This window comes from Triticum dicoccoides, chromosome 3B, assembly GCF_002162155.2.
Source record: "Triticum dicoccoides isolate Atlit2015 ecotype Zavitan chromosome 3B, WEW_v2.0, whole genome shotgun sequence".
Taxonomy (NCBI): Eukaryota; Viridiplantae; Streptophyta; class Magnoliopsida; order Poales; family Poaceae; genus Triticum; species Triticum dicoccoides.
Genome location: NC_041385.1, coordinates 703,268,966 through 703,292,461, shown reverse-complemented (window position 1 = coordinate 703,292,461; position 23,496 = coordinate 703,268,966). Strand labels below are relative to the sequence as shown.

Below are 23,496 nucleotides of genomic sequence, written 5' to 3'. Positions count from 1 at the left end.
GGGTCACCACACAACCACGAGCAGGAACCCGTTGCTGTCGTCGACCATGCAACGACAAGGGGGGAGGGGAGGAGAGGACCGACGAATAGGTTCGGAGTTACCTCCCGTGTTGCCCATGCGGGGGCAGTTTTTTTATTGACGTGAAGAGAAAAGCATCAAGAAATCAAAATTTCTCGACATAGGCCGATTACATAACACGATTGACACAAGTCCAATTAAATGATACGAGTTGCACACGTCTCAACATCCACGAGGTGCTTAACGGCACCAAATCGTCCAATCCTCGTGTTGTTCTCGTCAAGATTTTTATTTTATTTTCCTCATGCTAGTCGGGAGGTAATCAGTCTAAGGAACATGCTAGCGATGTGGTTATTATTGTGTTGGAGGAGGAAACTACTGCTAAAAATCTTAAAGATGAGTTCAATTTGTTCTTTCATACTACCTGAGGTGTACTGCTCGTGCTATTAGTCCTGCTTGGTACATTATTAGATTTGCTCATCACTCGGAGGTTGAGAAGTCTAGTTACTATGGAAAACACATAGAAATGATGGATGGTAGCGTTGTGCTGAATTTGTTTCCCAGGACTCCTAACGTGGGAGCTAAAGCTCCATTACAGAAAGCATGGGTTAGGTTAGAAACATACCAATTGCTAAAAGATGCCCTGCTAACATTGCATAAGTTGGTTCTTTAGTGGGGTCACCTTGGAAATAGATAATGCCACAATGTTCAAACTTGAATATCCTTGAATTCTTCTGGGTTGTGTTAATGTGGAGAAGATTGCTCCTTCTGCTGAGGGGCTTTTAGGTGATGATTTTTATGTTTTCTTCTTTATGTGGAGAAGATTGTGGTGGGACCTCCTAACAAAGAGAAAGTGGCTATATCCACTGGCCAGAGAGGAATTCTTCTGCTAAAAGGATGAGAACTGAGAATTCTAATACTCCACCTGCTAGTTCTGCTGCTAATTGTTCTATGATTGGGGGCTCTCAATCTGTTAATGTGAGAGGGATGCAGATATGTATTAATCCTCTATCTATACTTGATGAGGTTTCTTTTGAAGATTGTGCCAGTGGAGAGGATGAACTTCTGATTGAGAAAATGTCGAGAGAGAATGTTGCCAAATGTGGCGTTTTATTCCAGTGGAGTTGTGGTATTGGTGACAAGATAATGTTGGGGATTTGTGCTGCTCTTCTTGTGAGACATATGGACCCCGCGCTGCCAGACAAGCTGCAATCTCTGGCTAATGCAGATGTGGAACCTATGTATCTGCTCCCGCTACTCATTTATGCCATAAAATGCATGAAAACGTTGTATAGAAAAGTGCCCTCCCCCCTAAAAATGCATGGTTTCTGTTGGGGAACATAGTAATTTCAAAAATTTCCTACGCACACGCAAGATCATGGTGATGCCATAGCAACAGAGGGGAGAGTAATGTCCACGTACCCTCGTATACCGTAAGCGGAAGCATTATGACAACGCGGTTGATGTAGTCGTACGTCTTCACGATCCGACCGATCCAAGTACCGAACGTACGGCACCTCCGAGTTCAGCACACGTTCAGCTCGATGACGATCCCCGGACTCCGATCCAGCAAAGTGTCGGGGATGAGTTCCGTCAGCACTATGGCGTGGTGACGATGATGATGCTCTACCGGCGCAGGGCTTCGCCTAAACTCCGCGACGATATGACCGAGGTGGAATATGGTGGAGGGGGGCACCGCACACGGCTAAGGAACGATCCGTAGATCAACTTGTGTGTCATGGGGTGCCCCCCTGCCCCCGTATATAAAGGAGGGAGGGGGGAGGAGGCCGGCCCTAGGAGGGGGCGCGCCAAGTGTGGAGTCCTACTAGGACTCCCTAGTCCTAGTAGGATTCCACCTCCCTTGTTGGAGTAGGAGAAGGGGAAAGAGGGGGAGAGGAAGAAGGAAAGGGGGGCTGCGCCCCTTGTCCAATTCGGACCAGAGGGGGGGGCGCAGGCCTCCTTCCTTTTGGCCTCTCTCCTCTATTCCCGTATGGCCCAATAAGGCCCATATACTCCCCGGCGAATTCCCGTAACTCTCCGGTACTCCGAAAAATACCCGAATCACTCGGAACCTTTCCGAACTCCGAATATAGTCGTCCAATATATCGATCTTTACGTCTCGACCATTTCGAGACTCCTCGTCATGTCCCCGATCTCATCCAGGACTCCGAACTGCTTCGGTACATCAAAACTCATAAACTCATAATATAACTGTCATCGTAACGTTAAGCGTGCGGACCCTACGGGTTCGAGAACTATGTAGACATGACCTAGAACTATTCTTGGTCAATAACCAATAGCGGAACCTGGATGCCCATATTAGTTCCTACATATTCTACGAAGATCTTTATCGGTCAAACCGCATAACAACATACGTTGTTTCCTTTGTCATCGGTATGTTACTTGCCCGAGATTTGATCGTCGGTATCCAATACCTAGTTCAATCTCGTTACTGGCAAGTCTCTTTACTCGTTCCGTAATGCATCATTTCGTAACCAACTCATTTGGTCACATTGCTTGCAAGGCTTATAGTGATGTGCATTACCGAGAGGGCCCAGAGATACCTCTCCGACAATCGGAGTGACAAAACCTAATCTCGAAATACGCCAACTCAACATGTACCTTCGGAGACACCTGTAGTACTCCTTTATAATCACGCAGTTACGTTGTGACGTTTGGTAGTACCCAAAGTGTTCCTCCGGTAAACGGGAGTTGCATAATTCTCATAGTTACAGGAACATGTATAAGTCATGAAGAAAGCAATAGCAATATACTAAACGATCAAGTGCTAGGCTAACGGAATGGGTCATGTCAATCACATCATTCTCCTAACGATGTGATCCCGTTAATCAAATAACAACACATGTCTATGGTTAGGAAACATAACCATCTTTGATCAACAAGCTAGTCAAGTAGAGACATACTAGTGACACTATGTTTGTCTATGTATTCACACATGTATTATGTTTCCGGTTAATACAATTCTAGCATGAATAATAAACATTTATCATGATATAAGAAAATAAATAATAACTTTATTATTGCCTCTAGGGCATATTTCCTTCAGTCTCCCACTTGCACTAGAGTCAATAATCTAGTTCACATCACCATGTGATTTAACACCAATATTCACATCTGTATGTGATTAATACCCATAGTTCACATCTTCATGTGACCAAAAAAACCCAAAGGGTTTACTAGAGTCAATAATCTAGTTCACATTGCTATGTGATTAACACCCAAAGAGTACAAAGGTATGATCATGTTTTGCTCGTGAGAGAAGCTTAGTCAACGGTTCTGTCACATTCAGAGCCGCATGTATTTTGCAAATATTCTATGTCTACAATGCTCTGCACGGAGCTACTATAGCTAATTGCTCCCACTTTCAATATGTATCCAGATTGAGACTTATAGTCATCTGGATCTGTCTAAAAGATTGCACCAATGTAACTCTTTATGATGGGCTCTTTTATCACCTCCATAATCGAGAAATATTTCCTTAGTCCTTACTAAGGATATTCTTGACCAATGTCCAGTGATCTACTCCTAGATCACTACTGTATTCCCTTACCAAATACAGAACAAGGTATACAATAGGTCTAGTACATAGCATATCATACTTTATAGAACCTATGACTGAGGCATAGGGAATGACTTTCATTCTCTTTTCTATTTTCTGCCATGGTCGGGTCTTGAGTCTTACTCAACTTCACACCTTTGCATCACAGGCAAGAACTCCTTCTTTGACTATTCTATTTTGAACTATTTCAAAAATTTATCAAGGTATGTACTCATTGAAAAACTTATCAAGCGTCTTGATCTATCTCAATAGATCTTGATGCTCAATATGTAAGCAGCTTCTAGCCCTGTGCATTCGGTTTATTCGGTTTACATGGTTCGGTTTATACGGTTTTTCGGTATGTACGGTATTAATACTTCGGTAAATACGGTATGAAATTAAAATACGGTTCGGTTTCGGTATATACCAAATTATTTCGGTATGGTTTCGGTATATACCATAAAAACCAAAGTTGACGCGAATTTGAAAATGACGTAATAATAATTTGCAAATTTATGACTCAAAACACATTCTATTTTACACAAATAGTATATGACTATATATATAAGTATATATGCATGCATTGATTCATCTGTTGATGGTTATGGACGTGCTTAGCATTTTAAAAAGAGAAAAATGACAATGTTACAAGAAAAATGTTGGTGCTTAGTAGTGAATTTGACTCATGTACAAGAAAAATGACAACTTGTACGGTTGTTCATCTCAAGAAATATAAATTTATCTTTTACTTCGGTTTATTCGGTTAACCATTCGGTTTTTCGGTATATACCATAAAAACCAAAGTTCAAATCGGTATGAAAAGTTCATACCATACCGAAACCAGAAACCATAAAAACAAAAAAAATCGGTTCGGTTCGGTTTATTTTCGGTATGGTTTTTCGGTTCGGTTTTAAAATGCACAGAGTGAGCAGCTTCACCGAGGTATTTCATTGAAAAACTTTTTATTCAAGTATCCTTTTATGCTATCCAGAAATTCTATATCATTTCCAATCAACAATATGTCTTGCACATATAATATCAGAAATGCTACAGAGCTCCCACTCACTTTCTTGTAAATACAGGCCTTTCCAAAAGTCTGTATAAAACCATATGCTTTGATCAACTCATCAAAGCATATATTCCAACTCCGAGATGCTTGCACCAGTCCATTGATGGATTGCTGGAGCTTGCACACTTTGTTAGCATCTTTACGATTGACAAAACCTTCTGGTTGCATCATATGCAACTCTTCTTTAATAAATCCATTAAGGAATGCAGTTTTGACATCCATTTGCCAGATTTCATAAAATGTGGCAATTGCTAACATGATTCGGACAGACTTAAGCATCGTTACGAGTGAGAAAATCTCATCATATTCAACACCTTGAACTTGTCGAAAACCTTTTGCAACAAGTCGAGCTTTGTAGATAGTAACACTACTATCAGTGTCCGTCTTCCTCTTGAAGATCCATTTATTTAACATGGCTTGCTGATTATCGAGCAAGTCAATCAAAGTCCATACTTTGTTATCATACATGGATCATATCTCAGATTTTATGGCCTCAAGCCATTTCGCGGAATCTGGGCTCATCATCGCTTCCTCATAGTTCGTAGGTTCATCATGGTCTAGTAACATGACTTCTAGAACAGGATTACCGTACAACTTTGGTGCGGATCTTATTCTGGAAGACCTACGAGGTTCGGTAGTAACTTGATCTGAAGCTTCATGATCATCATCATTAGCTTCCTCACTAATTGGTGTAGGAATTACAGGAACTGATTTCTGTGATGAACTACTTTCCAATAAGGGAGAAGGTACAATTACCTCATCAAGTTCTACTTCCCTCCCACTCACTTCTTTCGAGAGAAACTCCTTCTCTAGAAAGGATCCATTCTTAGCAACGGATGTTTTGCCTTCGGATCTGTGATAGAAGGTGTACCCAACAGTTTCTTTTGGGTATTCTATGAAGACGCACTTCTCCGATTTGGGTTCGAGCTTATCAGGTTGAAAACCTTTTTCATATAAGCATCGCAACACCAAACTTTAAGAAACGACAGCTTAGGTTTACTGCTAAACCATAGTTCATACGGTGTCGTCTCAATGGATTTAGATGGTGCCCTTTTTAAACGTGAATGCAACTGTCTCTAATGCACAACCCCAAAACGATAGTGGTAAAACCGATAAGAGACATCATAGATCGCACCATATCCAATAAAGTGCGGTTACGACATTCGGACACACCATAACGTTGTGGTGTTCCAGGTGGCGTGAGCTGTGAAACTATTCCACATTGTTTTAATTGAAGACCACACTCGTAACTCAAATATTCGTCTCCGCGATCAGATTATAGAAACTTTATTTTCTTGTTATGATGATTTTTCCACTTCACTCTGAAATTCTTTGAACTTTTTTTCGGACTTATGTTTCATCAAGTAGATATACCCATATCTGCTCAAATCATTTTGTGAAGGTCAGAAAATAACGATACTTGCCACGAGCATCAACACTCATTGGATCGCATACATCGGTATGTATTATTTCCAATAAGTCAGTAGCTTGTTCCATTGTTCCGGAGAACGGAGTTTTAGTCATCTTACCCAAAAGGCACGGTTCGCAAGCATCAAATGATTCATAACCAAGTGATTCTAAAAATCCATCTTTATGGAGTTTCTTCATGCGCTTTACACCGATATGACCCAAACGGCAGTGCCACAAATAAGTTGCACTATCATTATTAACTTTGCATCTTTTGGCATCAATATTATGAATATGTGTATCACTATGATCGAGATCCAACAAACTATTTTCATTGGGTGTATAACCATCGAAGGTCTTATTCATGTAAATAGAATAACAATTATTCTCTAACTTTAAATGAATAACCGTGTCACAATAAACACGATCAAATCATGTTCATGCTCAACGCAAATGCCAAATAACATTTATTTAGGTTTAACACTAATCCCGAAAGTATAGGGAGTGTGCGATGATGATCATATCAATCTTGGAACTACTTCCAACACTCATTGTCACCTCGCCTTTTTACTATTTTCTGTTTATTCTGCAACTCCCGTTTCGAGTTACTACTCTTAGCAACTGAACCAATATCAAAATGCCGAGGGGTTGCTATAAACACTAGTAAAGTACACATCAATAACATGTATATCCAATATACCTTTGTTCACTTTTGCCATCCTTCTTATCCGCCAAATACTTGGGGTAGTTCCACTTCCAGTGACCAGTCCCTTTGCAGTAGAATCACTTAGTCTTAGGCTTAGGTCCAGACTTGGGCTTCTTCACTTGAGCAGCAACTTGCTTGCTGTTCTTCTTGAAGTTCCCCTTCTTCCCTTTGCCCTTTTTCTTGAAATTAGTGATCTTGTCCACCATCAACACTTTGATGTTTTTCTTTGATTTCTACCTTCACCGATTTTTGCATCGCGAAGAGCTTGGGAATTGTTTTCATCATCCCTTGCATATTATAGTTCGTCACGAAGTTCTACTAACTTGGTGATGGTGACTAGAGAAATTTATCAATCACTATCTTATCTGGAAGATTAACTCCCACTTGATTCAAGCGATTGTAGTACTCAGACAATCTAAGCACTTGCTCACTAGTTGAGCAGTTCTCCTCCATCTTTTAGCTATAGAACTTGTTGGGGACTTCATATCTCTCAACTCGGGTATTTGCTTGAAATATTAACTTCAACTCCTGGAACATCTCATATGGTCCATGACCTTCAAAACGTCTTTGAAGTGTCAATTCTAAGCCATTAAGCATGGTGCACTTAACTATCAAATAGTCATCATATTGAGCCAGCCAAACGTTCATAACGTCTGCATCTGCTCCTGCAATAGGTCTGTCACCTAGCGGTGCATTAAGGACATAATTCTTCTGTGCAGCAATGAGGATAAACCTCAGATCACGGATCCAATCCGCATCATTGCTACTAACATCTTTCAACACAATTTTCTCTAGGAACATATCAAAATAAACATATGAAAGCAACAACGCAAGCTATTGATCTACAACATAATTTGCAAAATACTACCAGGACTAAGTTCATGATAAATTTAAGTTCAATTAATCATATTACTTAAGAACTCCCACTTAGACAGACATCTCTCTAGTCATCTAAGTGATCACGTGATCCAAATCAACTAAACCATGTCCGATCATCACGTGAGATGGAGTAGTTTCAATGGTGAACATCACTATGTTGATCATATCTACTATATGATTCACGCTCGACCTTTCGGTCTCCGTGTTTCGAGGCCATATCTGTATATGCTAGGCTCGTCAAGTTTAACCCGAGTATTCCGCGTGTGCAACTGTTTTGCACCCGTTGTATTTGAACGTAGAGCCTATCACACCCGATCATCACGTGGTGTCTCAGCACGAAGAACTTTCGCAACGGTGCATACTCAGGGAGAACACTTCTTGATAATTAGTGAGAGATCATCTTAAAAATATACCGTCAAACAAAACATAATAAGATGTATAACAGATAAACATCATATGCAATCAAAATATGTGACATGATATGGCCATGATCATCTTGCGCCTTTGATCTCCATCTCCAAAGTACTGCCATGATCTCTATTGTTATCGGCACAACACCATGATCTTCATCATCTTGATCTATATCAATGTGTCGTCACATGGTCGTCTCGCCAACTATTGCTCTTGCAACTATTGCTATCGCATAGCGATAAAGTAAAGCAATTATTTGGCACTTGCATCTTATGCAACAAAGAGACAACCATAGGGCTTCTGCCAGTTGCCGATAACTTCAACAAAACATGATCATCTCATACAACAACTTATATCTCATCACATCTTGACCATATCACATCACAACATGCCCTGCAAAAACAAGTTAGACGTCCTCTACTTTGTTGTTGCAAATTTTACGTGGCTGCTACGGGCTTAGCAAGAACCGTTCTTACCTACGCATCAAAACCACAACAATAGTTCGTCAAGTTGGTGCTGTTTTAACCTTCTCAAGGACCGGGCGTAGCCACACTCGGTTCAACTAAAGTTGAAGAAACTGACACCCGTTAGTCACCTATGTGCAAAGCACGGCGGTAAAACCAGTCTCGCGTAAGCGTACGCGTAATATCGGTCCGGGCCGCTTCATCCAACAATACCGCCGAACCAAAGTATGACATGCTGGTAAGCAGTATGACTTGTATCGCCCACAACTCACTTGTGTTCTACTCGTGCATATAACATCAACGCATAAAACCTAGGCTCTGATATCACTGTTGGGGAACATAGTAATTTCAAAAATTTCCTACGCACACGCAAGATCATGGTGATGGCATAGCAACAAGAGGGGAGAGTAATATCCACGTACCCTCGTAGACCGTAAGCGGAAGCGTTATGACAACGCGGTTGATGTAGTCGTACGTCTTCACGATCCGACCGATCCAAGTACCGAACATACGGCACCTCCGAGTTCAGCACACGTTCAGCTCGATGGCGATCCCCGGACTCCGATCCAGCAAAGTGTCGGGGATGAGTTCCGTCAGCACGACGGCGTGGTGAAGATGATGATGCTCTACCGGCGCAGGGCTTCGCCTAAACTCCACGACGATATGACCGAGGTGGAATATGGTGGAGGGGGGCACCGCACACGGCTAAGGAACGATCCGTAGATCAACTTGTGTGTCATGGGGTGCCCCCCTGCCCCCGTATATAAAGGAGGGAGGGGGGAGGAGGCCGGCCCTAGGAGGGGGCGCGCCAAGTGTGGAGTCCTACTAGGACTCCCTAGTCCTAGTAGGATTCCACCTCCCTTGTTGGAGTAGGAGAAGGGGAAAGAGGGGGAGAGGAAGAAGGAAAGGGGGGCTGCGCCCCTTGTCCAATTCGGACCAGAGGGGGGGCGCAGGCCTCCTTCCTTTTGGCCTCTCTCCTCTATTCCCGTATGGCCCAATAAGGCCCATATACTCCCCGGCGAATTCCCGTAACTCTCCGGTACTCCGAAAAATACCCGAATCACTCGGAACCTTTCCGAACTCTGAATATAGTCGTCCAATATATCGATATTTACGTCTCGGCCATTTCGAGACTCCTCGTCATGTCCCCGATCTCATCCGGGACTCCGAACTCCTTCGGTACATCAAAACTCATAAACTCATAATATAACTGTCATCGTAACGTTAAGCGTGCAGACCCTACGGGTTCGAGAACTATGTAGACATGACCTAGAACTATTCTCGGTCAATAACCAATAGCGGAACCTGGATGCCCATATTGGTTCCTACATATTCTACGAAGATCTTTATCGGTCAAACCGCATAACAACATACGTTGTTCCCTTTGTCATCGGTATGTTACTTGCCCGAGATTTGATCGTCGGTATCCAATACCTAGTTCAATCTCGTTACTGGCAAGTCTCTTTACTCGTTCCGTAATGCATCATTTCGTAACCAACTCATTTGGTCACATTGCTTGCAAGGCTTATAGTGATGTGCATTACCGAGAGGGCCCAGAGATACCTCTCCGATAATCGGAGTGACAAAACCTAATCTCGAAATACGCCAACTCAACATGTACCTTCGGAGACACCTGTAGTACTCCTTTATAATCACCCAGTTACGTTGTGACGTTTGGTAGTACCCAAAGTGTTCCTCCGGTAAACGGGAGTTGCATAATTCTCATAGTTACAGGAACATGTATAAGTCATGAAGAAAGCAATAGCAATATACTAAACGATCAAGTGCTAGGCTAACGGAATGGGTCATGTCAATCACATCATTCTCCTAATGATGTGCTCCCGTTAATCAAATAACAACACATGTCTATGGCTAGGAAACATAACCATCTTTGATCAACAAGCTAGTCAAGTAGAGGCATACTAGTGACACTATGTTTGTGTATGTATTCACACATGTATTATGTTTCCGGTTAATACAATTCTAGCATGAATAATAAACATTTATCATGATATAAGGAAATAAATAATAACTTTATTATTGCCTCTAGGGCATATTTCTTTCAGTTTCTTGTGTGAATTGCTGATGAGGTGAACCTAAACTTGGGACCCACCAAAAGTGCATCTAAGCTACACTGAATGGCAGACTCTTCATGCGGTTACTGAAGTTTGTAGTTCTTTTGATGGTGTTACGAGCAAAGGTAAGGTGTATACTGCTGAACCTTCTATTAGTACTCCTCTTGATGATGCTCCAGGGGAATCTGATTGGGTTACTGAACCTGGTAATGTTGGTGGACACAATGTTGCTGCTAAAATGATGAGGGGTTCAAGAAATGGCCTCTGAACTCTCTAGGAGAAGGAATCTGGAAGTGACTATCCCATCTCAATCTTCTAATTCTTTCTTTGCGCTTTCTGCAAGGATATTATTCTCGAGTTTCTCTTATGGGTGTGATTATTCCTAATAAAGATTTTGAGTCCATTAATATCATTAGAGAGGTGGAAGCTTCTAGAAATAATTTAGGAACAAAGAGTTACACTTCTATTAGTGAGAAACTAAAAAAGAATGCATCTAATGGAGAGGTAATACATTTATTTTTAACTTGGGATGGGACTAAAGAATCAGTGGTGGATCCATTTATAGTTGTGGAAAAATAAATAAGAGGATAACTTCTAGGGATAAATTTTTGTTGTCTCCGAGTTTGGTTTCTAGACCTATGACTAGAAGTCAAAAATCTAATGTCAGTTCTACACTACCTCCTAGCAGAACTGGCATGCTGAGAAGAGTGCCTGATACATTAAAATGAAATGTCTGATTTGGAACTATGGAGGGGTTGGGAAGAAAGGCATGGCCTCTTGTATTTCTTGTTTTTCTTTCATTCCCTTGAATTGGACTTTTTAGGATTACAAGAAACTATGAAAAGCAAATAATCCTCTGCCTTTTTTAGAAAGTTGTACGTTCGTAAATTTTTCATTGGGACTAGATTCTTCAGTTGGAAAATCAACATTTGTGTGGGACAAAGGTTTCCACCTTTAATATTTCTAGTGTGGAATGTGGTAAGAGTTTTATTAAGGTTTATCTTCACCACATGATCCTCAATTGAGATATTGCTTTGATTGTAGTATATGGTCCTTCACATGAAGAGTGAAAGATGGAATTCCTGGTTGAATTGGACTCTTTTTTAGTAGCTTGTCTTGTCCCTATTTGATAGGTGGGGATTTTAATATAATTAGATTTGTAATATGAAAAATAAGCCTGTGGCTCCGTCCCATGTTTTTGATATGTTCAATTATATTATCCATACCCACAACCTTAGGGAGGTGCACGTGGTGGGGAGAATGTATACTTGGTTCAATAATTACCAAGATCACACTTTAGAGAAGTTGGATAGGGTTCTTATGTCTTCTTCCTAGGAGGACCTTTTTCATATGGTTCATCTTACTAAATTGGTTAGAGATCTTTCTGATCACAAGCCTTTAGTTTTGGATTGTGGACTCGGCTTAGTAACAAGAAACCAAGAGACTTTAGATTCGATGTTTCCTAGTTAAAAGCATGAGAACTTCCTTCGTACTATCTAGAAGATTTGGAGTCGGAAAGTTGCTAGTTCAAATCTTATAGATATTTTGAATATCAAACTCAAGAGATTTTAAAAATACTTTAAAGGGTGGGGCGTAACATTTTTGGCCATCATAAGAAGAGGAAGTGTGAGCTCCAAGATCTTTTAGTGTTAAAAAGCTTGGAGGAATTGACTCTTTAGATGCGAACCTATATGTTGAGGAAGAGGTTCAGTGGCTGCAGTATTCCAATGAGAGATGGCTTTTAAAAGGTGATAATAAAACTGTCTTTTATCATAGAGTTGCCAATGGTTACATGAGGAAAATATCATTTATTCTCTTAACAATAATGGGATGATAGTGGAAGGTACTGACAATATCATAAAACTTGTTACTGATTACTACAAAGATGTGTTTGCTCCTGCTCCGGGCAATATGTTTTCCATTGACCCAGATTTGTGGGACGAGTCTTAAAAAATGTCTCTTAATGATAATGCTGGTCTTACTAGGGCCTTTTTGAGGAAGAGATTAAACATGCTCTCTTTTTTCTATGGATATCAATAGAGCCCCTGTACCAAATAATATTCCCATTGAATTCTTTCAATGTTGTTGGGATTTTATTAAGAGCGATGTATGCATATCTTTGATGAAATTTTTGGGGAAAGTTGGATGTCCAGATGCTGTGAAGCCAAGTCCATTCAACAATGTAGGCCTATCTGCTTGCTTAGATGCATGTATAAGTGGATCACCAAAACCTAGATATTAGGACTTACCCTTTTGTCCCTAAGTTCTTTAGTCCACAAAAATGCCTTTACTAAGAATCGTAACATTGTTGATGGGATTCTTTGCTTACATGAAATTATCCATCATGCATATGTTAAGAAGTAGGAGGGGAGGTACTTAAGCTAGACATTTGAAAAATCTACGATAAGGTCAATTGGGATTTATTACTTGTTTGCCATAAGGTTCACGGTTTTAATGATAATTGGTATTTGTGGATTAAACAATTTATTTACAATGGCACAGTTTCGATCAAGATTAATGATCAAGTTGGCCCCTATTTCCAAAGTGCTAAGGGGGTCTGACAAGGGACCCCCTATCTCATTTTCTTTTTAACATGGCTGCTGAATGCTTGACCAAAATGGTTTTGCAAGCACAAAAAATGGCTTAGTGGTTGGTATGGTGCGTGATTTGATTGATAAGTAGGTTATTGTATTACAATATGTTGATGACACGGTGATGTTTGTCTCATGATTGTGCAAAAGTTGTCAATCTTAAGTTGCTACTTTGTCTTTTCGAAATGATGTTGGGGCTTCACATCAATTACTTGAAAAGTGAAAATTTTATGGTGAGTGCTGATAATGGTGTAGCTAGTTTTTATTCTGACCATTTTGGTTTTGTTGTTTCCACTTTTCTTACGAAATACCTTGGACTGCCAGTTAGCTTTGCTGCTTTAAAAATTATTGAGTGGGAATTTCTTATGAGCAAGATGGTTAAAACTTAAAAGAGTGGATGCCTGGAAGGGGGCAGCTTCATCTGGAGATAGGCTTATTCTAGTAAAATCTAGTTTGTCTGGTATCCCTTCGTTTATCATGTCTATGTTCTTGTTAAATAAAACTACCATGAAGAAGCTTGAGAAACCTAGACGTAGTTTCTTTTGGCAAGATGGAAGGCTTAAAAAAGGATACATATGGTCAAATGGGATGTGATTTGTCATTCTAAAATGAAAGGGGGACCTGGGTGTTTTGGCTATAAAAAAACAGTAGCCTCCTTAGAAAGTGGTGGTGGAAGTTGGACACCCAGGACCGGTTGTGGCAGCAAATTGTTCATGCTAAACATTTTCGTAATCACACTGTTGCCACAGTCAAAGCTCGATTATTAGATTCTCCATGTTGGAAATTTATCTTGAAGGTAAAACCTATCTACATGTAAGGTCAGAAACTGATCCTTAACGGTGGTAATTTGTTCAGGCTTTGGTTTGAGCCCTGGCTGGGCTCAAGCATCCTGAAGGATGAATACCATGTTCTTTTTTTTATTTGTAACAACCAAGAATGTATAGTTGCCCGCTTGTTGCGATAATTGCTCCCTGAGCTTTAGGTGACGACTTACACTTGACCTTGCTGACCAGTTGAATAGGATCATGCTCCGTGCTAGAGCTTTGACATTGAACAATTCTTCTAAAAGTGTGTCCTAGAGCCTGAATAAATTGGGCAAGTTTACGACTAAATCTATTTACAAGCTGTTGGAAAAACCTTTGGTTGGTGCTCATAATATGGGTGGATCTAGAAAAGTCCCATCCCTCATAAAATCAAAATCCGTATGTGGCTATTTTTTAGAAATGCTATTTAACTCGAGGTAATCTAAAAAGCAGGAAATGGCTGGGTGTAACCATCTGTGTTCTTTTTGCAATGTTGTCGAGGATGCTCAACACTTGTTTTCTGGCTGTGGGATTGCTAAATCTATCTGGGGTACTATTGGTAGAGGGATAGGTACCGAAAGTTGTCCAAGAAACTTGTGGCAAAGTTTTGCTTGGCTATATGCTTTTCTTCCTGGGGGGCACAAATATTATAAGATGTCTGTGACTGCTGTTTTCCGGGGGATCTGGACTCTGAGAAACAAAATAACCTTTGAACAACATACTATGTCTTCTCCTGTAGAGGCAATCTTCACCGTTTGCTCTTTCATGATGTATTGGGCAAGGCTGCTCAAGGGCGTGTACAAGGATGTGTTCCAAGGTGGTGTTCGAGTGCTAATGAGGGAGGCTACAATGCTTGCTCGACAGTTGGGACCTCCAGTTGTTGCGCTGGGGTTGGACCGTGCTTCTGGGATGTGATTGGCTGTTAATGTGCTTATGCGCGTCTAATATTTTGGTAGATAGTTTCATTCGCATTTGAGAGTTGTGCGATTTTGTCTTGGTAGCCTGGAACTCCTTTGTTGTGCGTTGGTATGCCTTGATGTTAGGTTGCTTGTTTACCGTATAACTATCTGTGTTGTCAGGTTTTGTCCCGTAATTGGTCTTTCGGTGTCGAGCAAACGTAGCGGGTTTCCTGGCAATGCACCAACTCGCCTCCCCTGGCAGAGTGAAATTCATTGTCGGAGACGGTAGAACTACCAGATTCTAGGAGGATACTTGACTAGGGGAGGTGCCTTTAGCTCTTCAGTATCCCACGTTATATAATATTGTGCAACGTAAGGATGCTTATATTGCTACAGTATTACAATCGTCTCCGCTGAATATTCAATTCAGGAGATCCCTTGTGGGGGAACGTTGGACCTCCCGGTTGCATTTGGTGCGAAGGTTGATGGATGTTCAACTTTCAGACAAGCCAGACGTATTTCAATGGAAGTTAACTCAGAATGGTGCGTTTATGGTGAAAACTATGTACTTGGATTTAATTAATTCTGGCTCAATCCCGAGATCAAACAATATATGGAAAATTAAATTGCCGCCGAGAATCAAGATTTTCATGTGGTTTGTACACAAGGAAGTGATTCTCACTAAGGATAATCTTCTGAAGCGAAGATGGGTCGGCAGTCCTCGATGTTATTTTTGTGCCCAGAATGAGACAATACAACATCTCTTCCTTGATTGTCTCCTAGCCAAGATCCTATGGCACTCGATTCATATAGCCTTTAACATTAACCCTCCTACTGCATTGCAATGTTGTTTGGGACATGGCTTCCTGGTGTGGAGCCAATTACTGCGGCACGTATTCGGATAGGAATATGCACATTACTCTGGCCTATATGGAACTGCAGAAATGATACGATCTTTAATAGAAAAAACTTTATAATTTTTTGCAGGCCATCTTCTGAGCTACTGCTTGGATCCGTATGTGATCGTTACTCACTCATACGGACTGCAGGGAGCTTTTGGTTACTGGGTGCAACCAGCGGGAGACGGTAGCACGGGATATCTTCAACCGGTTTGGATGACGGTCCACTAATAGGATAGGTGTTTAGTCACTGAGTCCTATGATTTGCCGGTTGTGGCTTGCTGTTTGTTTCAGTTTTGAGACTGTTTTTTGCTCCTTTTGCGAGCTGTACTGAATTACAGACTTGATTGCACTTTATTTCGTTTTTAATAATATGGATGTATGCATCATGCTGATGCAGAGGCCAAGGGTTATCCTCCTTTTCCAAAAAAACTTATTATGCTAAGAAAGAAGCTAATACGGAAATAGGCAAGGTAGCATTAGTTGTATCGAGCAAACTTTTTAGTTCTAGTTTCTACAGAACAAAATGAAGTAAGAGTAACTTTAGAGCTTCCTTCTGATCTCTTTTAAAGTACATGACCACAATTAGTGTGCTCCTCGATCTCAACTTGCTCGCTAAGTTGTTTCATTCGGGTCTCCTGTAGATGGATAATGACGACTGGTATGTCTTCTTACGGACCTCCCCAAAATTTCAAGCTTCCTAGCTCCACGAAAACTCCTGCAACTACATGATTTTTTCCTGACACCTCACAGTCCTATGTGTTTCTCGTCCATTTTTGTTTTCGGTGTCGACCTACAGACCTCATGCTAATCTAGAAAATTTTACATGTCGTCAAAAGTTTGACGAGTGTTGTGTGTGTGTGAATGAACGATGGCGCTTGTGCTGCCATCTATATATGCACGAGGAGGGTTGGCATGTCATTCATTACCCACGACTTGAACACATATCCCGCAAGCATGTGAGATATCTTACTATATTATTATCCATCTTGAGTGAGTTGTTGATCCATCTTCTTAACTGACACTCTTCCATGTTTTCAAGTGCTTTCAGAAAAAATAAATACATGTGCTAATATGAATTACGTTGCTCCAAATTTGTCGTTTCCGCATAGATGGCAAACTGTGCATTTCCCCCCAAGAAACTTAAAGCACCATTTTCTCTTGAATTCCTGGGTGCATCACTCTAGCATCCACTCTGAACAACGACACATGGTTGCATTCATCCGTCTGTACGTCTCCTGAGTGAGATGATATAGACCATCGACAAGAGAGACATGTCACTTCTTTTCTCTTGGAAAAAACAGTTGGCGCAATCACAAAGAAGGAACTTCCTTGGAGAAAATTTCATTTTGCAGAATGTGGCATAGTGCCATTTTGCTACTGTTAACGCATCACAAAACCTACCTGGCAGAGTTGGGCCAGGTTCGCTCCTAGAGCTAGCAACAACTGATTTGTATTGCATCACCGGTGAGCAGCAATACAACACTCGTTGCCGGACGGCGATCTCCGCTACCTACGTCCCCCATGAGCGTCGCCGGACGTCGAGGTACGTCCCCGTCGGCGGCCGCGGTGGAGGGAGCTCCGGGAAATACGCGAACCGGATCCGTGCCGCGGATCCGCGGCGGGGACCTTTGGCAACCGCGTCCGGCCATTGGGAGGAGATGGGGAGGGCGGGGGACGGCCGGCGGCGGGGGAGGGGGAGAAGAGGAGGCGAAGAGAGGAAGAGGAAATTTTACTCGACCATCTCGAGCCAGAGCAAATATACTCGTGGGATAAGGGATGGACTAAACTCTTTACTTCAGTAAACAGGATAAGGAATCGGCTAGGTGTGATATAGAGGAGCAAAAAACGAAATTATACTATGACCGCATAAAGGGTCGGTCAGAAATGCCCTTAGGGCATGTGCATTGGTTCAGTCGGACACCGTCGGTAGCATTTGTCCATGTCAGTTATAGATTATAGCGTAGACTGCACGCTACAATGGAGTGACTGTTTGGCCGTCCGTAACTCTTCAACGTCATGTAAATTATGTTATTAATCAACTGAGATGATATCCTTGTGGACATGTGTTTGCGTAGGACCTGATCTGTTTTGAGGCTCGCGGGAAAAAGGGAATCAATTTTTGGAGCACGGGATCGATCTAACTGCCCACGATAAGCGACGCACTGGTACAACGCTAAAAAGTTCGTCTGGAACCAGAATTTTTCAAGGATATAGACCGTTTTTATTTCTACGGACAGCCCGGGCCATTTTTATCTTTCTCTCTCTCCCACTCATTTTGTTTCCCACGTAGCGTGTGTTACAGACGGCTGACTAGATAACGTTATATATGCCCTTAGTCAAGTTCAGTCTATCATACCGCCTCGGGTGGTGGATTTTTTTCGGAAACTATGATGATTTTTATAGCAAATTCGAAAACTATACGGCCTAATGCATAAAAATCGAAACTATGACCCCGTCGGCCTTCTGTTGGCCGAAGAGAGACTTTTCGGCCTACCGTTGGCCGAAGTGGGCTCTTCAGCCTCCCGTTGGCCGAAGATTACCCAGCTGGGCCGAAGATAGTATCTTCGGCTTCCCGTTGGCCGAAGAGCACTTTTCGGCTTTCTGTTGGCCGAAAAGTGTCAGGGCCACAAAAAGTAATTAAGATAGCCTAAAATAAAAAAGTTATCAACATGAAAAATCTTCGTCTCGTCGAAACGGTTGATTTTGATATAAAAATCGTCTTAATCCGAAGTCGTATGCAACCTATAGAGCCAAAACAAGGTCAGGGACAGAAGCTACAGAGTTACTTCGAACAGACCGAATGGATGTCAGAAAATTTGTCACGGAACACCCGGTGCACTCGGTGAGACCGTGTGGAATATAGAAGAGTACGCAAGTTTGGTCACGCTCACTCTGTGAGACCGAACCAAACCACTCGGAGGCTCCGAATGGATCCGAAAAATTACCAAAGATTCCTGTCCGAGTTAAAGTTAGGATTTTTGATCCGAAAAATTGTTTGTCTGCACCTGGAGGACTGTTTGTGTACCGCGCTTTCGGCCGGGTCTCCTTCGACGTGAGCTACGGTGCATCACCCCAGCGTCGAGGGTACACGGTGACATTTTTGTGTGCATCACCCCCGACGTCGAGGGTGCATGGTGACGAGCATGAGAGGTGACCATTGCCTCTACTTTTATGGTGGATGACGCCACCGTCGAAAGTTTTCGTCTCAATTCCTGCCATTGCAACAGAGACATTTCTTCAATGCCGGCATATGTCTTCCCGGTGCAGATGAACAATGTCCACATCGATTTATGAGGCGGCTGGACTTCCCGTACAATAAAAGAACTAAAATTCTATCCAAAAATCTTTGGAGATTTTTCGGAGCCTCCGAGTGGTTTGGTTCGGTCTCACCGAGTGAACGTGACCAAACTTGTGTACTCTTCTGTATTCCACACGGTCTCACCGAGTGCATCGGGTGTCTCGTGACAAATTTTCTGACATCCATTCGGTCTGTCTGAAGTAACTCTGCAGCTTCTGCTCCTGACCTTGTTTTGACTCTACAGGTTGCATACGATGTCGGATTAAGACAATTTTTATATCAAAATCAACCGTTTCGACGAGACGAAGATTTTTCATGTTGATAACTTTTTCATTTGACGCCATCTTAATTATGTTTTGTGCCCCTGACACTTTTCGGCCAACGGGAACCCGAAAAGTGCTCTTCGGCCGCTCAAGAGCCCACTTCGGCCAACGGTAGGCCAAAAAGTCCCTCTTCGGTCAACAGAAGGCCGACGGGGCCATAGTTTTAATTTTTATGCATTAGGGCGTATAGTTTCCGAATTTTTGCTATAAAAATCATCATAGTTTCAAAAAAAAATCCGGCCGGTGTCCGTTCGACGTGGGTATAGTTTTGATTAAAAACTTGCACATCGTCAGTTTGACTGCCACATCATCGTCCAGTTCAGAGTCATGTGCATGCTCAGCACCGTCATTGCCGGGCGGTATTCGCCGTCGCGTACCTGTGCAGCTAGCGGTCATAGGACGGTGGAGCGCCTTGTCCCCGACGACCAGGAGTCGGAGCTGCGCATGCTCGTGCATGCCAGGGTGCTCGCGCCAGCCACGTAGGCGACGCACGTCCTACACCACTACAACGCCACATTCGCGCGTGCTCATGACGCTGCTCGTTGCCTTCTCGCCGCTAGTCCGCGCGGACTCACACGAGGCCTTCTGCTCCTCAAGCAAGCCCGCCGGCAGATGCCTCCTTCAGCCGGGACTCGAGGACATTGTGCGGCGTCCGTGACCGCGCCGCGTTCTCCGCCATCTGTAGGCTGTGGCCCCGTGCATCGAGCGTCACCAGCGCGACTCAACCGCCACTCCCTGCACCAAGAACCCGAACGTTCTTGTGGGCATCAACTCATGACTCACGTGGGTGTGTTACTCACATGTTCTCGCCGGAACGGATGGAAGGGATCAGCGTCCGGTACGTGCGTGGCTGAGTCGAAAGCTAGTTAGTAGCTTTTCACGTGACACGTGAGCATCCAAAGCCACGCGGCAGCGTCCAGCGACGGAACTCTATGCATTGCATCAGCTGCCAACTCATTACAAAACCCTTACGTTTTCGGAGCGCAAGAGGCTATGCGGCCGGCCGCTGCCGAGGCCAATTTCAGTTTGCAGAATGTGGTAAACTACTCAACTGCATATTGCCAAATTGGTAACTGCCAACTCATTACAAAACCCTTACGTTTTCAGATGTAGTGAGCCTGAAGCTTGCTGGCATTTTCAGCCGTGTGCCCACCTTCATCTCGCACAGTTCGAGGCTTCGGGGTTTGTCGCTCTAGGAAGTCAGCTTGAGGTGGTATTGTGCATCCTTGGTAACGCGCATGGCTCTGAGGAGGATGTCTGTAGAATTGAGGGTGATGGCGTATGATCATGTCTTTGGACACTGGCCAAGGTAGAGATGGACATCAGAAAGGCAGGATATGTGCCCTGATCTTCTCTTTTGAAGGACCTTGGTTTTTTTTGCTTCGGGTGTTGAATGCCTGAAGAGCTATGGAAGCGGCGCGTGTCAATAGGCAAGTGCAAGTTCTGGTACAACATTTGTTGCATATTTGTTTATTTGTGTACGATGGGGGCTTGCTAATCTAATAATATTATAAGAAAAGCTTGGTACACCCCTCACTCAGAAGGAAATAAGGGTAGATCGACCAAACTTCTTAGTTCTGATTCCTACAGACTAAATGAAGCAATATCAATCTCAGAGCTTACAAGTACATGTTCGTAAACCACACATTTACTTCTTGCCCACTTCACTAGTAACAACAACTTGGAATGGTTTACCTCTTATCTCCTTTGGCTCCTCCCTGGAATCGTTCTTCCAACTAGCTGAGTGCATGACAATGACTATGTCACGCCCTGAATGCAGCGTCGTTGGGAGAAGCTTCGAGCTCATGATACAGTCAAACATGCAGAAGCAGAAAAACATACGCTGAAGCAAGCTACCGAAATTGAACCAGGCGCAACAACAGGACAATATTTCAGACCAAAGCAACTACTTTAACTGAACCAGCCGCAAGTGCAGAGCAACATCCAGACTTGTTGAATTGTATTTTGTGTTGCATGTATATTAAAGTTGTGGCCCACCTTCTAGTCTTGTAATTATATGTACGTGCACCAGCACCCCATCAATACAACGTCAATTGTATTGCAATCTTTCCCGTCTACATGGTATCATCTTGGTCGTTCCTCCTCTAGGGTTCGCCACAGTAGCCGCCGCGCCGTCTCTGCGCGAGCTGCCGCCACCGCTGCCGCACCCCAACTTCGCCGCACCCCGATGCTGTCGCGCCCCTCCCTCCCCGCGCAACCGCCGCCACGTGCTACACTGCTTCCGCCCCCTCCCGTGCCCGCGCCGCTCTACCCTGCCGCTGCACCCGCGCCTCCTCCCGCGTTGTGCCTCCGCCACCCTGCCGCCGCGGCTTTCCTCCACCGCAGCCGCCGCCCACCCGCTGCTGCCACCCCCTTCTCCTCCCCCACCAAACCCTAACCCTAGTCGTCGTCCCTCACCCGCGCGCCGCCATGTCCTGGTCATCATCGCTCGGCTCGTCCACGACCCACTCGTCCAACCCGTTCGCCGGCCCCGAGCCCTCCGCGGCTGCCATCCGCGACCTCAACATTGAGGCCCGGGTCCCTATCCGTCTTGACAGCTCCAGCACGTCGTGCTACGCGTGGAAGACCTACTTCAACCTCATCTTCCGCGAGTACTATCTCACCGAGCACATCGACGGTTCTGTGGACAGCGCGTACATGCGCGGCGACCCGGAGTGGTCCGCCATCGAGGCCACGATCATCCGTTGGTTCTACCAAACGGTCTCGAAGGACATCTTCCACACGGTCGTCGCCGAGGACGACGACACCTGCATCGTGTGGGCCAAGATCAACGCGCTCTTCAACAACACAAACTTCAGCACCTTGTTTTCTTGCAGCGGGAGTTCTTCGGTTGTCACCAGGATAACTCCACCATCGACGAGTACTGCATGAGGCTTAAGATGCTCGCCGACGAGCTTCGCGACATCGGTGCTAAGGTCTCTGATGACCTCATGCTAAGCACCACTAGTAGAAAAAGGACCTAATATGAGTAACATTAGTACCGGTTTGCATATGAGCCGGCACTAATGTGTCCATTAGTGCCGGTTCAAATGACTAGGCGGGAGGAGACCTTTAATACCGGTTCATTGTGAATCTTTAGTACCGGTTCGTGCCACGAACCGGTACTAAAGATGCTGGTCGGGCACCAGCATTTTTAGTACTGGTTCGTGGCACGAACCGGTACTAAAGAGGTTGTGGCAGGGGCTATTTTTAGTCCCACCTCGCTCCCTTAGCAAGAATTTGACCACCTTAAATATGTTACTTCTCAAACTATCACAAGCATTTGGTCTTCATTGAACTCTATGTGTAGGATCTGAGGGTGCAATAGGAGTCTTCGCCGGTTCTTAAATCGGTGGTAGATTCCTATTGACAATATAGATTCTATACAAAAAGATCATTGATGATCAATGTATTTTTTATGTACTTCTCTATAGTAGTAGCGCGTTTTGGCTGAAAGGCGGTACTGATCAATGTATTTTTTCTGTGTTACTTCTCAAACTATATAAAAAGGAAGAAGAGGAAGAGGAAGAAGAAGAAGAAGAAGAAGAAGAAGAAGAAGAGAGTAAGAAGAGGAAGAAGAAGAAGAAGAAGAAGAAGAAGAAGAAGAAGACAAGAAGAAGAAGAAGAAAAAGAAGAAGAAGAAGAGGAATAAGAGGAAGAAGGAGAAGAATAAGAAGAAGAAGAAGAGGAAGAGAAATGACCGTGAAACAGTAAATCACAGCAAAACAAACTCTGAAGAAGAAGAAGAGGAAGAGAAATGACCGTGAAACAGTAAATCACAGCAAAACAAACTCTGAAAAAGCTGAAAAGAAAAAACTATATAAAAAAACTACTCAAAAATAAATAGAAGAAAATAAATAATAAAGGAAAAAAATTATATAAAGCAAAAATATTCACAAATAAACTAAATACAGCAAAAAACTACTCAGAAATAAATAGAAGAAAAAAATAAAGCAGAAAAGAAAAAACTATATAAAAAAACCTACTCAAAAATAAATAATGCAGGAAAGAAAAAAAATTATATAAAGCAAAAATATTCACAAAGAAACTAAATACAGCAAAAAAACTACTCAGAAATAAATAGAAGAAAAA

General features: G+C 43.0%; 1 protein-coding gene across 1 annotated transcript in view; it reads right to left on the bottom strand.

The window, feature by feature from the left end:
- The window catches only part of LOC119279832 (U-box domain-containing protein 4-like), a 25,853-nt gene extending 5,993 nt beyond the window's left edge, over positions 1 to 19,860 (bottom strand). Inside the window, exon 1 of the mRNA XM_037560932.1 lies at positions 19,782 to 19,860. Within this exon, the coding sequence (XP_037416829.1) occupies positions 19,782 to 19,860 (79 nt within the window). The remainder of the gene's footprint in view (positions 1 to 19,781) is intronic.
- Positions 19,861 to 23,496: the final 3,636 nt, after the last annotated feature.